This window comes from Hetaerina americana, unplaced genomic scaffold (assembly GCF_022747635.1).
Source record: "Hetaerina americana unplaced genomic scaffold, ioHetAmer1.1.p SCAF_11, whole genome shotgun sequence".
NCBI lineage: Eukaryota > Metazoa > Arthropoda > Insecta > Odonata > Calopterygidae > Hetaerina > Hetaerina americana.
This window is the reverse complement of record NW_027286181.1, coordinates 24,705,441-24,721,273: the sequence shown is the minus strand read 5'-3', so window position 1 is coordinate 24,721,273 and position 15,833 is coordinate 24,705,441. Positions and strand designations below refer to the sequence as shown.

The 15,833-nt window shown below is 40.1% G+C and overlaps 1 protein-coding gene across 2 annotated transcripts in view; it reads left to right on the top strand.

Annotated features, from left to right (window-relative positions):
• The window catches only part of Lrrk (Leucine-rich repeat kinase), a 307,174-nt gene that overhangs the window by 1,890 nt on the left and 289,451 nt on the right, over nucleotides 1–15,833 (top strand). For both annotated transcript variants that reach the window (XM_071599499.1, XM_071599498.1), the window contains exons 3-4: nucleotides 1,522–1,562; nucleotides 1,899–2,070. In XM_071599499.1, coding sequence (XP_071455600.1) covers nucleotides 1,522–1,562; nucleotides 1,899–2,070 — 213 coding nt within the window. The remainder of the gene's footprint in view (nucleotides 1–1,521; nucleotides 1,563–1,898; nucleotides 2,071–15,833) is intronic.

Genomic DNA, 15,833 nt, shown 5'->3' with positions numbered 1-15,833 from the left:
ACTTTTATAATTGAGTATGATTTTCAAAATTGTATGAAATAAGAAGGTTGTAAAAATATTTTCGATCACATATTTAAATGCCCTCCCTTCCCCTTTGATTTTTTCTAGAGCTAGTGCTGGAGTCCAATCTGTAGGGTGCGCAGGAGGTTTCAGGTTACTCAAAAGAATATATTTTACTTCATTTTTTACATTATATCACATTATTAATTCATCATTGGAATTTTTATATATGATGCTAATATCCAGGTCATTGCTCAAGAGCAGATTTGAAAGATATTGCATTGCTGTACCAAGTTTTGTCTGTGAATCATAAAATTCTTTAAATGCATGGTCCACCCTTTATTGAACTCTTGCACTTAGGGTTAGATTCCATTATTTGATGTAAAGTGAGAATCTTGCTCAAGAAGTAGCAGTCTCTGGTTCTGGCATTCTTGCTGAAGTATCTAATGGAATTTTTGAAATCCGTTATGATTTGTGATGCCGTTAAAATGTGAAATATTAGGTGGGCTTCTTATTGATCACTGTGCACTTCTACCATGTGTACGTGTTCACTGAACAATAGCTGTAGATGATATTATTTTTGTGTCCATAACTGTATTTTTTAATGCGATTCTGAACTTGGGGAGAGAGAAACTTGCATGAAATTTACTGTACGTGATTGTTTCATGTTCTCTTGTTACATGGAATGGAATGTTTAAGGGAAAAGGGGTCTTAGTAGAAAATGGTATTTTCCCTACTCGTACAAATTTTAAATCACTCGGTCAAATTCGTTAATAAATGATGGTATTCCAAAATTTTGAATTGTTTTCCCATGCGAGCCTCAGGTTGTGTGTGTACAGCTGGTATCCAAGTTGTTCGGTTTAATGCCTTTGATGAATATTTTCACTGATTGTGTACAATCTGTTGTAGCAATAAGTTGTGTATTCAAGTGCTAGAGAGGAAATTGCTGTGTGAGTGAGGCTAAAAGGAGGAAGAGATTTTTTGATGGTGTCATTTTTGATGGCTTGAAGGAAAGGAGAAAATGTGTAGAGGTGAAAAGTGCCTTAGTTTTGTGTTAGGCTAGGATTATAATTGTAGCAATATTTAGTCTCTATGTACAGGAGCCCACTATGAAAAGGTTGACTGCTGTAAATAATGCACATAACTAAGTTTGGTTGGATGTTACTATTATCATCAGTCAAACCAGCTCAGGTTTACCCCATTTAAGACTTGTCAGGCAGTGGAGACAGTCTTCCCGATATTAGCCTAAAATTGTTTTTTTTTCTTTTTTGTATGTGGTATTATCACTCTCTCTCTTCCGCTTTTATTTTGGTTGTGCCAAGTGCCTTTTTGTACAATCTTAATGGCTTAAAAAATCATTTTTCTGTTTAGTTTTCAATGCTCTCATTTTTCCTTTGTGTGCATATTTTACACCAGTTTTCCATGAACTACAATTTTACAGTTATTGAATCAATAATTTGAATTATTAAGGCAAAATACTTGAATCATCTCACTGATTAAACATGAATTTCTCATTTTCAGCTGATGCAAATATTGCCTGCGGACCAAAAGGAGAAAACAGGGTGAGCTATCTTACATTTATAATTTATTGTGATTGTGTATAGCATTTTGAAATACAGAAACTCGGGTTTCAATCGCCTTCCTCCTAGGGTGTTGTTCTCACAAGTTCTGTAATGAAATGATCCAAAATATTCATGTTCTTAGAGTAGTCGTGTCATTATAGTGACCTTTCTAATCATATTTTTCCATTACTTACGTCAGTTTAATTCACTTGCTGAATTATGTTTTCCGTGGTATGCTAAGTGAAAAGGAAATTCTTTTATTTCTCTATATAATTTTTATGAAGTCATTCATGTCAACAGTTCCACCTATCTTTTTGTCTCTGTATCTCCCTACAGACTCCTTTACATGTCAGCAGCGAGCATGGTTATGTGAACAGTGTACGCTGCCTGGTGCAGTACTGCGGCACCCAAGGATTGGTTGCAAGAGATGCATGTGGCTTGACACCTCTCGACATTGCCGAGAAGGGAGACCATACAGAATGCATGCTCATCCTCAAGGAAGCAGCCGGTGAGTTGACGCAAATTTGAAACAAATGCTTTTTGTTTTTATTTCTTTTTCGTTTCCTATTTTTACGTAATATTTGTGTTCTTTGGCCACTCATTCAGCCGTGTACAGGAAACAATTAGATGTTGCGGAAATGTGATTATTTCTGTGGGAAACTACTCGTGTTTCCCCTCAAAGGTTTTCAGGAAATATTTTTATTATTAATCGATCAGTCATTTCTTTAGAAATAGTAATGTGGAGGTAGCGGAAATGTAGTGTCCTATAGTGATTTCTTTACTTAAAACGTGCATCGGAACTAAAGAATTTACTGGTGAATTAATAGACCAGTCTCTTTATTATTTCCCTCGTGTTCTCCGCAATGTTGCTCCGTGCGCCGAGTCATCTGGAAGTCCTCGTCCTGCAACTGCAACGGTGAGAGACTGTTGTCTCTTCTTTCCTGTCGTCGCCCACGGTGTTTCCCACGGTGAGTTGAGCCGTGGTCGGAAAAAAAATCTCTGTTCAGTCCGTTTCCTCCTTATATAACAATCTTGCCCGTTCTGCCGTGTACTTTCCCTCGCTTCGCTCACAATTCAGTAGTCGATAAAAGTCCTCCGAATTTAGTCTCTTCCCACCCAACTCCGGCCTCTGTTCTGTCTTCCGCGACCTCCACTCACCGCGTCTTGCCTCGGAAGATGTGCCTAAACGTCGTTGTTTTTTACTCGACAAGGTCAGCGGACCTCTGGGAGTGACGTGGATACTATTTTCGAGAATAGCGTGCCAATCCCAGGGGAAAATTGAAGGTTTTTCGAGAAAAATTACTTTTTTTTTGAGGTCAGCGGATTTATATCGACCTCAATCTTCACCTACTCTTACGTACCAGAATCGAAACTGCGGGAGTTGAAAAAGGTTTAAGAGAAATTTTGCGCGTCAATTCACTTTTTTTCGTACTTCTGTAAATTTTAAATTCATATGCGATAAAATAGTACTTTTTTATAGAAGAGAAATAGCATCTAGAGAAAATTACGGAGAGGGTAATGGGAGGAACATGCTAAAATCCGAGTCCTTGGTTCGAAGCCGAATAGTGCATTCGTTCAAACTCTAGGTAATCCCAGACTCAGCTACTCCACAGGCGGGGGAAAGGTAATGCACGGAAGGTAGTGAACCTCCTCGCACGAGTCTGTGATTTTCCCACGCCGTACGTGAAGTTCACGATGACTCCACCCTCAACCTTCAATCCAAACTTCCGGCCTGTGCTGTGGTCGATGGGTACTACTGTATGTTCTCAGCTGTTTTTTTAATCTCTTTAAAAAGGTCGGAGTGAATTTGATACCTTCCTGTATTCACTGTGTCATTGTCCATGAAGTTCAAAAGAACCTTCCGCCTGTCGGATCGCTTATATTCGGGCTATCAAGTTTTGTCCTTGTCGTGTGCGCACGTGGAGAACGAAGTGCATGGTAGAAAAAAATCCATTGACAGTGGACCGGATACCGAATGATTCCAAACATGCGAGTCCTCCACTCTTTGCAGCCCTCCTCACAACCTACAGCGCTCAGTTCCAGAAAACTTCGTCACTCCGCACCGTTGGTGTGAATCCTTCACTTTCCTAGCTGACGACTTGTTAGTAGGTCCTATGCTAACTTCGAAGCGTAAGGGATTAACCCACTAATTTCTTCAAAATGAAGGGATAAGGGGTGAAATCCGTTTATGGATGGCAATTCTCGACATTGATGTCATGATAATACCAGAGTTTTTCATTTAAATTTGCTACGCCGTGGCTCTAATAATTAATTAACTTCCTGGACTTTGATAAAATAGAGTAAACGGATACAATCGCTCTCTGGGTAAAGTTGTGCCTCATTCTGACGACTTAACGGTACGCTCATGATATGGTTCTGCGTTATTTCTGTGTTTTATGTATAATAAACCTGCATAAATCAGAAATATAACAGAAAAAACCTTACCATGAACGTTGAATGATTACAACCACAATTGGTTCTCGTTTTTGTTTGTTACTTGTGTGATGAATTGAACCCCCCGACATAATCATTGAATTGAACTTCGGGATTTAGGCTACGAAGGAAATTTTCGCGCCTCATATTCTTTTATGGGTTTTAGAGAATGGATTTTGTTGCAGGAATTGTGCCTTCTATCGGATTCCATCGTAGTTCTTTTTCGATGGTTACTAATTATTATTTAAAGCGCGTATTTACATTTCGTTTGGAATAATATTTTGAAACTTTTTGGTGCGTTAATTGCAAAAACACTCGTATTATTATCAATAAGAGTATTCTACCAATTAAGGTATGTTTTTGATGGAACCTCTCCTCAAGCACTGCTCCAATCCCGACCAAACACGACAATAAATTAATTCAATCAAAATCTGCAAAAACACATAAAAACTCCAAATCCATATGCTTCCTGCCTCCCATAATTTCGTTCAATATGCCTATTTTTTCCTCCCCTTGCCTTGCCTACCCAACATTTTCTCTTGAGTCACAATCTTCAACATTTCATTGCCTCTCAGTATAACTTGCATGCGGTTTTTTTGCCCCTTTGAATCATGCCGGAACCTTCTCGTTTGTTTCTGCAATAGAAGTATTGAGCGACAAACTAGGACGTACGAAGTACTTTTTACACGGTCTTCAACATTTCTCTAAACCCACGCACGAATGGTGCCTACGTGCTTTTATATGCAAGCTTCGTGTTTTTACCGCTGCCGTTTTCATTCCCGATATTGAAATCTGCGGCGTAAGACCGTTGTCTATAGTTTCACGAATGGGTAGGAAGGTGAATCGGCCTTATAATTTAAGTGTTTGACAATTAAGAAGTTGATTCGTCATGCATTTTTATTCATTATGGTTTTTTCATTAATCGATGCCAATCGATATGGGGACGCTCTGTCTAAGGCTTCTTCTCCATTTACATGTTATCGGATTTAACATGCTATTTTGAAGTTATCGGATTAACAAACTCCAATTATGACCGTTTCCCATGATCTCTTCGTGGTATTTGGTTTGAAGGACAGTCGACTGCGTATCTTCCGAGACAGTTTTTGTCGTCCCGCGAGTTTCCAGGTACGCCCACTGCCAAACCAATCTCCTGGACGAGAAGAAGTAACACCTACGCGTTGAAGCCAACTACGCATATGCCTTTTTCATGCATATGCACCATTCCCTCGACTTTCGCCTCATGTACCGTGGAGGAGGAGTAATTTTCTCCCGGGTTAGAACTCCATAAATATACCGAGATATTCTGGTCGTTACTTCATGCAAGAACTGCGTAGGTAACCAACCAGCTTGTCGAAATCGTTCATGCTTCTTACTCCTTGGAATGTTAACCGTAATATTCCAATCTAATGGCATGTGGTAATTTTTTGCCGCTTTCTACTCAATTTCGTACGATTTGAATGGATTTCAATACATTTAGCCATTCCGTCATCGTATAAAATTGCCGTTAATACGAGTAAGAAGGAAATGTTCTTATTTTGGTTTTGGTGCTACTGAAAAAATAAATAACTTGGTAGCGAGATAAATTATTTTTGAAAATTTGTACCCTACCGTGTTTTGCGCAAGCTAGTGGAATGGTTTTGTCGATTTAATGCGGCCAAGCATAGTATTAGAGCCATCAATATGGGTGACATCTCCTGATGTGGGTTCTGGAGAAGAATATGGCGCTTAATTAGTGAACAATTGGGCTGGAAGAAGATTGTGCGCTCAGGCTGAAGTGGTGGCTGATTAGAATAAAAAATGAGGACCGTAAAGGTCGTAATAAAGGGAATAATTTCAACCTTTGAGAAGACATTTCCCCGTCGCAAAATTGTGGAAGGCCAAAAACGAAATGTATGTAAAGTTACTACTTCGTGGTAAGCTGCTTGAAGAAGTTGGGTGGAAAAAAATCATCTCGCCGTCTCATTGATGACTCCATGAGGATCTTAAGGCATTTCTCATGATATTTCACTAAATAGTACAAAAATACGCCCGTTAGTAAGTGGTAGCTAGTCTTATTACTAGTTACGAAGTGAGGTCAAACTTCCCAAGAAAATATGAAAGATAGTTGAGGCCGAGACTTGGTGGTATTCAATTTATGATGATAGGAAATAACATAAAGCGACCTATCGTTACCCGGAAAATATGTTTATTATTTAACTAGTTTCCTTACACTGTAGCACTTTCACTAATGAGGGATTTTTGAAGACGTTACAATAAAGCGAAACTAGTTGAATGATAAAGTTAATTTATATGCAGTGCAAAGTCTCTACCGCGGAAATTTCTTAATCACAAGAAAAATCATCATATCATTTTCGTAGCTTTTCAGGAAGGCAAAACAAATTTAAATGTCATTTGTAAATTTGTTTAAATAAGATTTTGTTCTTGTATTAAAATTAATGTAGGCTACATAAGCTGTAATACATTCAAATATAACATTAGCCTAACGCGAGGGACTCTTTATAAAGTGCTCTTAGTTACGATATTAATGCTTGGGAGGATAATTGATGAGTGATCGATGGTTGATGGCTGAGGTGATTTGCCCCAATGACTGAGTATCACCATGAATCAACAATTATGGGTTTGTTTTTCAGCACCCATCCTATTACGCGACATTATTTTCATTGCTTCACACTTCCTCGCTACCCTAATGTCTTCCACATCTCATTTCTCAAAATCCATTATAGTAGTACATACCCTTAAGTTATTCATAAATGTTAGGGACTACTCCGCTCGTATACCCAATTTTCAGTCGTAAATCACCCGCTGCAAACAGAGTGGAAATTAATTTCCACAGTTCATTTTATGATTTCTTGGTTAGTGTCTTAATACACCGGAAACAGGAGTCAGCTTTCAATCTAAGGAAGAGGTGCCGTGGATTAATTCCTTTGGCCGCCAGCCTCAGCGGAGCATAGCATCCACGGGGCCGGTGACTTTGCTCCCAAGGTTTCTTTTCTGTTCGCCCGTGTTGAGTAAGTAGAACGGGTCCGTCTCCTGGGTGGGTTTGGTGCCAAGGCGTGATAAGTCACGCGTGAACCTACCGGAGCGTGCTTACAGCCGTCGCACTTCGGATAGTGCAGTTTCGTGTCAGCTTAGCCTGTTTACTACTAGGTCTTCGTAGGTCGTTTCCTGGATTACTCAGTGCGTTACGGACACCCTATATGTTTAAGGTTTTGGATGGGATGCATCGATTTTTCAATGAGTATAGAATTCTCCGTGCATTCTGAGACATTATGGTGAGAACAGATATTCGATATGCTTGCACGAGAAAAATAATGTTGCTTTACCGAGAGAGATGTTTTCGGCCCCTCAATGTTAGGACAGACCTAATGAACTTCACTCTCTGAGTCTATATTTCAACTAAAAGGGGAATTGCGGTGCGTGATTATCATCCATTTTTAAATTTTCTGCCGATTCTGCGTAGTCGAAACAATTTTAAATTACATTTAAAGTTTAAAGTGTAATCTCTAATAAGTCAGCAGGCACATGATAATTCCTCTGTTGCGTAACAGTTCGATGGTTTAGAGAATTACTTTCATTTTTTTCGAAATAAAATATCTGAAAATTAAAGATCGCTTCAATGACTGACAACTTACCAGCCACTCTGTGCTTCTTGGCGCAACATGTCGGATGTCGTCGTGTATTGTAAGTTTATTGTTGAGGGGTGCAGTTAAATTGCATTTTGCTCAAAAGATTGCGAACTTCCACCTTCGAATCTACATCCCATATCATAAAACCTAATCTTCCACCAGATACGATAGCTCAGCAGTGTCATGTGAAACTGAACCAGTATGCTTGATATTTTGCAAGATCGATATTATGCTTGCTACTATCTGGTTTCATTTTTGTGCGATCCAACTATTTTATTTGCTTCCTGCAGCAGTGCGAGTATCAATACAAATCAATGAAATGGGATGTAATTCGCAATACCTAAATGGTTTATTTAAAATAAGCGGTCAATATGGCCTGGCATTATATGTTAACATTCAGTAGAATCCTGTAAGAATATCCCAATCGAATTGAGTGCTGTCCAAGATTGAAGTCTATTGCCAATTTTACGTGAAAACATCGCAAATATTATTTGGCCGTCCAGCACTAACAGCAGCGGTAACAGTTACTGAGGATTACGAGTGAATTTTTAGATTATGTAGATGCGCCATTTGGGATCAATAGTAAATGAGAGTTGTGTAGACTTTGGCGAGGATAAAATAATTCATTAATTCAGCAGGTTATGCAATACAGTCTTGAAATAAAGTGATATTAATCGTTTATAATTTTATAAATACTTCTCTTGGTAGCATTTCTAGGTTTAGTTATGTAATAAAAGGGAGCATACTAGTATGTTGTCTATTTACGTTATGAATTACCAATAGTTGTAATAGAACATGACGTAGTAGATTTTTGGATTTATTTTTATGTGAGTTAGTCCTAAATGGAAAAGTATTTTGATCACGCTGTAGATTATACTCGGCACGTAATATACCTTATGCAGAAATTTTGGAGCGGCTGCAATTTCTTATTCAGTACTTTCCTGAAATCTAAAAAAACCTTGGAGCAATAACTCACACAAGGAAAGATAAGCGATGAGATTAATGATATCTTATTATCCAAGGAGGAAGGAAATGTTAATGGCTTTTGACGTGGAGAAGCAGATATGTTGGGAGGGAATCAATATTGGCTATGCCTACTCTTTCACAAAATATAGCAAAGGTGCCACAGTGTAACTTTCCCAGCAGTGTAAGGTGTGCTAGACTTGCCCTGTTGGGTCTTCAGATCGCGAGGAATAGTCGTGACCCTTCTCCGTTACAATTTCTTCATGACGGCATAGTAACTCCGTGCATATATTGAGTATGCCGCGCAGTGTAGTTAGTACTGATTAATTAATGACCCTTATGCAACAATATCTCCTGAAAATTTTTCATATTAGCTTTGGTCGTATTCCGTTGTGTTACGATCTGGATAAAAATTATTTGGTTCCCGAAAACCGTTTATACTCCAAATATTCGATTTCTTTTCCAAGATAGGTCAATCCTGGTCATTCCACTGCGATGTAGACAGGAAAAGGGTTAAATCCCGTTTAAACTAGCTATCCTAAAAGTGTTAATCGATGAAGTTCTTAGAAAAGATGATTGGCTCAGGATTGAAGAGGTGCAGAAAATTAGTCTTATTGTTTTATACAAATACTTTTCCTCTTTTCAAGCCCTGATATCCTATAAATATAATGAACCTCATATTTTATGATGTAACCCTCTCGGATTATTTCTTTTTAAATTGTACAAACATTTTCTATTTACTAGGGCAGTGTTTGTTGTGCGTTTAGTATAGAGTTTATTTTACTACGTAAAATTAGTCAGATTTGATTATTTTGGTAGTTTTCCCGAGGAAGTTATGTATCTTCATTTGCTGTTGCAATCATTATTTAATTTTGAACACCTTTTATTTCCAACTTGTGTCCGTATAAATGTATGTGTGTGTATGTCTGTATCTGTGGTGTGTGTTTATATCTGGTGTCCGGCAATCTCCAGAGCCTAATTATATGCAAATAATTAATTACGTGCTCTTAGAGCGCATTGGAGTTCACGTAAGCGTCCTTGACGCGCAAACAAAATCGGATTCGTGGAGGATGGTTGGGTTGGAAGTACGGCAAACATGCGCCACAAAACTCACGTCTCTGCGGACTCCTCCTCATGGGATTAAGTTGCTCATCCCTGTTCCAATTGGGTCTGTCCACTTGATCAAATACGAGTCCTTTTAGGCATTCGGATTTCGTTATGGCGCTCAGAGCTACGCGGAAGGTTTTACGAGGGTACGAATCGGGGGGCGATTAACTCTTTTCCCTCTCAAGTTAATTTCCGCCCGACACTCACCCGCAACGACCCTTCCTCGTTTTCATTTCTCGTCCCTAGGTATTCCCTTGTTTAGTATCCTTTCTGGAAATTTTCCGAAGTACTTTGTTCCCGTTTAACAATTATTAATGGCCTTGTATCCTATTGTTTATAAACACACAAACACATATTATAATGTATATATATTTTTACATATATATATATACATACACGTATATATCTATATGTATGTATATATGTATATTTTTTCTTTATATGTGTGTGTATATATATATATATATATATATATATATATATCTATATATATATATATGGTGGGCAGAATAGCCCACTGTACTTTATATAACAGCCCACCTGCTGTTCTTCATGAAATGCTTTACCCACGCGCTGGCCGAACGCGATTATTTGTACTTGCAGTAGTGTAATCCTTACGCACTGCGTATTGTCAAACTTATTTGAACCATCCTTCGGATTAATTACTGTTTTATTTCAATATGCTATTTGCCAGTCGAAATCCCGAAAATTATTGCTTAAAAAGAGTATTATAGCGCTTATACAAAGATGTGTATATGTAGATGTATTCCTGTTTATGTCATAGCTAGAACTAGCATCAAAATGTTCACCTTTTATTTTTTCATCCCTGTCATAACGTATTTTTATCTGTCAAGTCAAAGTTATTTATGTGGAAAAAGTCCCCTTCCCCAATTTTCTTTCAAGAGGTGACATGTTTTATATTGAATTATAAACCTGACTGATGATGACGGAAGAATTGGTCTTGCAGTGTTGCCAGGTTTTACAGTAGCAAATTAGGAGTCGTAAACAGAAGAGGATGTGCTCAACAGTGCATGAATGTGACAAGAAGGGAAAGAAGCTCGCGGCGGTTCATAGGAAATGAGTTGAAGGGAGTTGGTTTATCCCTCCGCTTAAAATTAGGCTTTTTACTTGCATAACCCGAAATGGAGCGATATGAATAACTTATAAATGTGAACTCATTCTTTCACCCACTCATTCGCATATATATTTTCGAAAGGCAGTCATAAATCATTTCGTATTTGATTGTGCGGCGTACTGATTTTGTTTCTGTCATACTCTCGCCTACGGCCTTGCATTTCCGCGCGAGGTCCTCCGTGGGTTAAAACACCCAGTTGCTTTTCGACGATCGTTTTTTTGTTATAAAAATCGCGTTTAGCGTGCTTAAAAATATGGGCTCTGCATCCATTGTGCGAATCCAGTTCACTTGCGCCCTGTTATATTTTATTCGTGAAATCCTTAAAACTCGTTTGGTTTGGCATTTGAATTCCCTGGGGAGGTCTTCTGCCGTTTTGGCCTTTCCTGCTCCTGTCGCCAGTCATTCATCATTTCCACTTTACTGTCTCAGACACCGTCTTCAGTTAAGTGGCTCATTGGGGTTTTCTTTCTGTGTCGCTCTCTTTCCCAAACTCTTAGTGCCACTCGCGCTATGTGCTTTTCCTCGTGCGTGTTCTCCAACCTTCCCGCTCCGTTCTCCCTCCCAGTCCAAAATTTGTTTTCTGTTAGCGGCTCCTTCGCTCGGCGAAGTAATTGTTTCTCGTCGGAAGACGTAAATGCTGTCTGCCTACTTCCTCCCTGGATACCGAGACACGGAGACGTTTTCCTAGCTCGCTCGAAATGGGGAGGCCTGTTATAATTTCTTTCCTTTCTCTCCTCTAGCTCTCGAATAGACTTTAGAGAATACTGTTAATGTACCTCTAAATATGTAGCCGTGACGTCTTTCTCATCAATTAACCCTCAAGTAGAGACGATGTACGGTCAGAGACGTACGAGGGCCATCCGGAAAGTAGTACCCGTTCGTGAAATAAAAAGACAAAAGTAAATATTAACAAACATAAAAAAATTTATTTGAAAGAGGATACTTTAAACTACTTCTCAACATAATCTCCAAGCAAATTAAGGCATTTGTCATAACGTGTGACAAGTTTCTGTATTCCTGCTGCATAGTCCTTCGCCGCCAGCTCATTGAGATACGCGAGGGACCCATCTTGCACAAATTTTTGCATAATGCAGATGGTGTTTAACAATTTCATGAACAATTGTTCGAGAAACATTGGGAAAATGCTCACAGATGTCATCAATTGTGACGCGCCGATCGTTCCTCACGAATTCGTCAACTGAGCTCACCAGTTGGTCTGCAATGACAGACGGTCTCCCCGAACGCTCATCGTCGTGTGTGTTCCCCCTCCCCATGTTGAAGTTGCGACACCACCGCCGAACAGACGACTCGTCCATTACATTGTCTCCATACACCTCCTTTAATTGGCGATGAATATCACATGGGCGAACGTTTCTTGCATTGAGGAATTTAATCACTGCCCTCACTTCACAACTGGCGGCGTTCTCAATTTTTTTAAACATTGTAAACAATCACAGAAACAACACAGGCAATGCTAGCGTCACGCAACTTGGCTCAGAGAAGGCAGACAAGCCACTGAAGCTATCTGACCTCGTCCAGCGGCTACTCGCGTCGTCAGCACTTCATGCGGCACGAACGGGTACTACTTTCCGGATGACCCTCGTACTAGAAACGAGAATATTTAATATATTTTCCTATAGGTGCATCGAATTTCGGAGCCTCACATCATTTTTTTTCGTGTAATATCCAGTGTGTTTATGGGATGGTGACATTACTTTATGAATTCCTTCATGTTCATCTCCTTTGAGATTATACACCAAATGCATTGCGTCTTAGATTCATATAATCAGACCGCATGAGCAGATATTGAAGTCCCATTCTCTGTAATTTATGCACGTGTATTTTCCCCCGAACGAGGCAGCTACTACTCTGCATGCCTGTAATTTTGAGAGATAGTATCTGTTGCTGAACGTAAATGACATGTATAATCCGGTGTATTCCTCGTTTCCTCATACCAGTGGGTGTTTTTACATTTCAATGTAGGCACGCACGTTAGTTGGCACATCGGGTGCATATAGTAACATGGCGTATTATTTTACTTTATATCGTTTGAATGGTATGCCTTTTCTGTTGGTTTTGGATTTCTAAAAATTTTGTATTTTTCAAGTCTTGTCAATAATTGGTAGATTACCTTAAAAAAAATAAAATATTTATTTGGTAGTTGTGTCCATCCAAAAACCTACCTTAACCGGTAGATTACCTTCAAAAAAATCAATAATTATCAATCTTTAAGGCTAATTTAGTCTTAAAATTGAAGACTGATCGGATGGTAAAACGGGCATATTTGACACCTACCATTCATTTGTACCGATTTTACTGCAATTTGTACCCGAATTTATTACGATTCCTACAGAACATTGAACAGCGCTTCAGACATAGTGCGCGGCTCGTCATTGAACCTGGAGGTCGTGGCCGTACTACCTCCTGGACGAAAATCGAATAGACAGCCTTGTTATCGACTGGGTTTTCTCGGAATTAGTTCCATTGTCTTCGAAGTGGATTTTCTTTTCCTTTTCACAGCCGGCCATTCGATTTAACGACCTTTCTTGGGCGAGACTCCGGTCGAAGGCTGTAAAAGCGTTTCATTTAGGGCCGCTTTATACTGTCTAGTCCCGTTCCCTGCGGATGCTTCTCTGCGGCGAAAGGAACCTTGGAAAATATCAGCAACCCTGCCTTCTTGTTCGTCCTTTCTCTTGTCGTGAACCTAGGGCGTAGTAGGCCCTATCAGCGGCTACGTATGCAGTACCTGTCGCCCGTGATAAGTGTGCCTCCAACTCAAGAGGGATGAGTTGAGCATTTCCTTTTACATCTTTCCGACTTCCTTTACGAAACATGGGGTAGCATGCTTCAATAATAGAGACGTCTACGTTTTGTTGTTTCATGCACACGGGGAGAATATGTAATGCAGTCGTCTTTCGACACGTCGGTGACGTGAGAGTCTGGGTAAAGCTCGGCATGCGATTTTCTCTTTGAGATATTGAGCTTGTAAGAGGAGAGTGAAGCAATTATTGTTAATGCCGTCTTCGTGACGTTCGCACGCTCTTTTTTTATTGTTTTGTCATAATTTTTCATTATTTGTGGCTAATTTTTGTACGTATTCAGCCGCAGTGAAAGTGTGTCCCATCTCCGGGGCTATTTAAAAAATATTTTCATTGACTCTTTTGGGAGCTATACCTTCTCTGACATTATTTTGTATCAAATGATTTTGTTCGAAAAATTTAACATTTTATATTGTATTATTTGCCCAGGGAATTTCCCGCGATCGGTCTCATTTTGTTCAATATGGCGATCGTTTAATTGGCTGTCAATTAATTGATAAATATCTCACATTGTTATAGAATAGTTTTTAAACTGGAATGCGTTCCGTGAAATCATTCCTGTGTGGTGCTTCCTCTTTGGATCGGAGACATTGACCATTGGAAAAGTAGACCAAATGGGTAGGTGAACAGAGAAACTAGGGGGTAGACGGGAGTAGAGTAGGAAGGGAAGATATGGATTACCGTGAGGAAAAGAACCAAATGAGTTGGATCTTGAGACACAAAAGATTTGATACGAGCATAATGAATGGGAAGACACCACAGGGAGACCGAGGGGAAAATAAGGATACTGAGGAATGGTTCAAGCCCCCCTGTCAGTATGTGCCCGGGAGTTGGCATTAGAGAGTAGAGGACTGCAGTCAGACAATCTTCGGACTCTAAATAATGATGATGACGGTTATTCTATCTTTATTCATCTAATTTCGGATACATTAAGATCTCAGTTGATATCTATAGAAATCATATTGAGGGGGATAACGGGTTTCGTGTGATTAATTCAAACGTTTCTGCAGGCATTTCAGTTGGCTCCCATCATTCTGTTCGCGGGGAAACTCGGCGACGCGAGGGACATTAGCAATTTCGGTCACGCGTTTCACATTCAAGGCCCAACATATGAGGAAGAAGGGTGGAGCGAGTGAATTTTTATCGCTGGCAGGGTGGTAAGGGATGATTTCGGGCTCCACCCTTAAAACCCCTCCCCACTTTTTTTCCGTTCCGAAGCTATTTATTTGCATTTGTATTCCCTATAAGTGCCGTTCCTGGGAGAATTCCCGACGAGAAGGAAGGAAGGGAGGGAGGGCTGGCGGTGCGTGTTGCGTGCCTGTGTGAGGTGGGGTGGGTAGAGAAAGAGAGAATGGATTAGGGGGAAATGAATCCCTGCGTACGTAAGCGATAGGTTTCGACTGGGCGATCGGGAGGGGGGGATTATGTAGTATTTTGTCCGCGGGTAAGGCTTCGTAAGGGTGGCAATGGGAGGCGGGCGAGGCTTCCGCGTGATGGTGTGTTTGTTGTCGAGCCGACCGGGAGGACTCCTCTCCGTTTCGAGTTCCCCGGCCGTCCCCTCCGCTCTCGCCGAGGACGAAAGTGGAACGATTGGCCGTCACGTTAAGGAGCGCGTGAACGGTGGTGGGTCCGTTCCGCTCCCACTGGTGGCATAGAGCAGCGATGCGAAGTGTTTCCCCATTTGCTCCTTCTGCGTTTTATTTTTGTTTTGCTCCTTTTCCCCGCTCGAGAGACCAAAGTACCTACATTTCGGGACTGAAGGGATTTCGATAATGTTGGCCTGATCTTTGCGGTGAAAATGTTATCAGGTAATGTTTTCCCATGGCCACTAAGGTTCATTCCTTATTGTTATCAGGAGCTTAATGGTCTGTGTAAGTATCAGGTGTACATATCGATATGATCCGACACGGATTTTTTTCTATAATTCCAGATGATGATGCCAAAAAATGGCGCAATCACTCACGTGAGCGAGTAATGAACTTGCTGATAAAGTCTTCCCGGTTTTCCGCGGGATGAGTGTGGCAGCTGCCTTCTTAAAACTAGTCTTAATGTGAAAATGTATTTTTTACGCCGCGTATTTAGAATGTGGTTGATCAAACTTCAGTTAGCCGGTCAGTGTGATATGTATGGGATGGGAATGAATTGAAACAAAACAAGGATGATGTGGTTTTTGTGAAAGAGAAAGGCT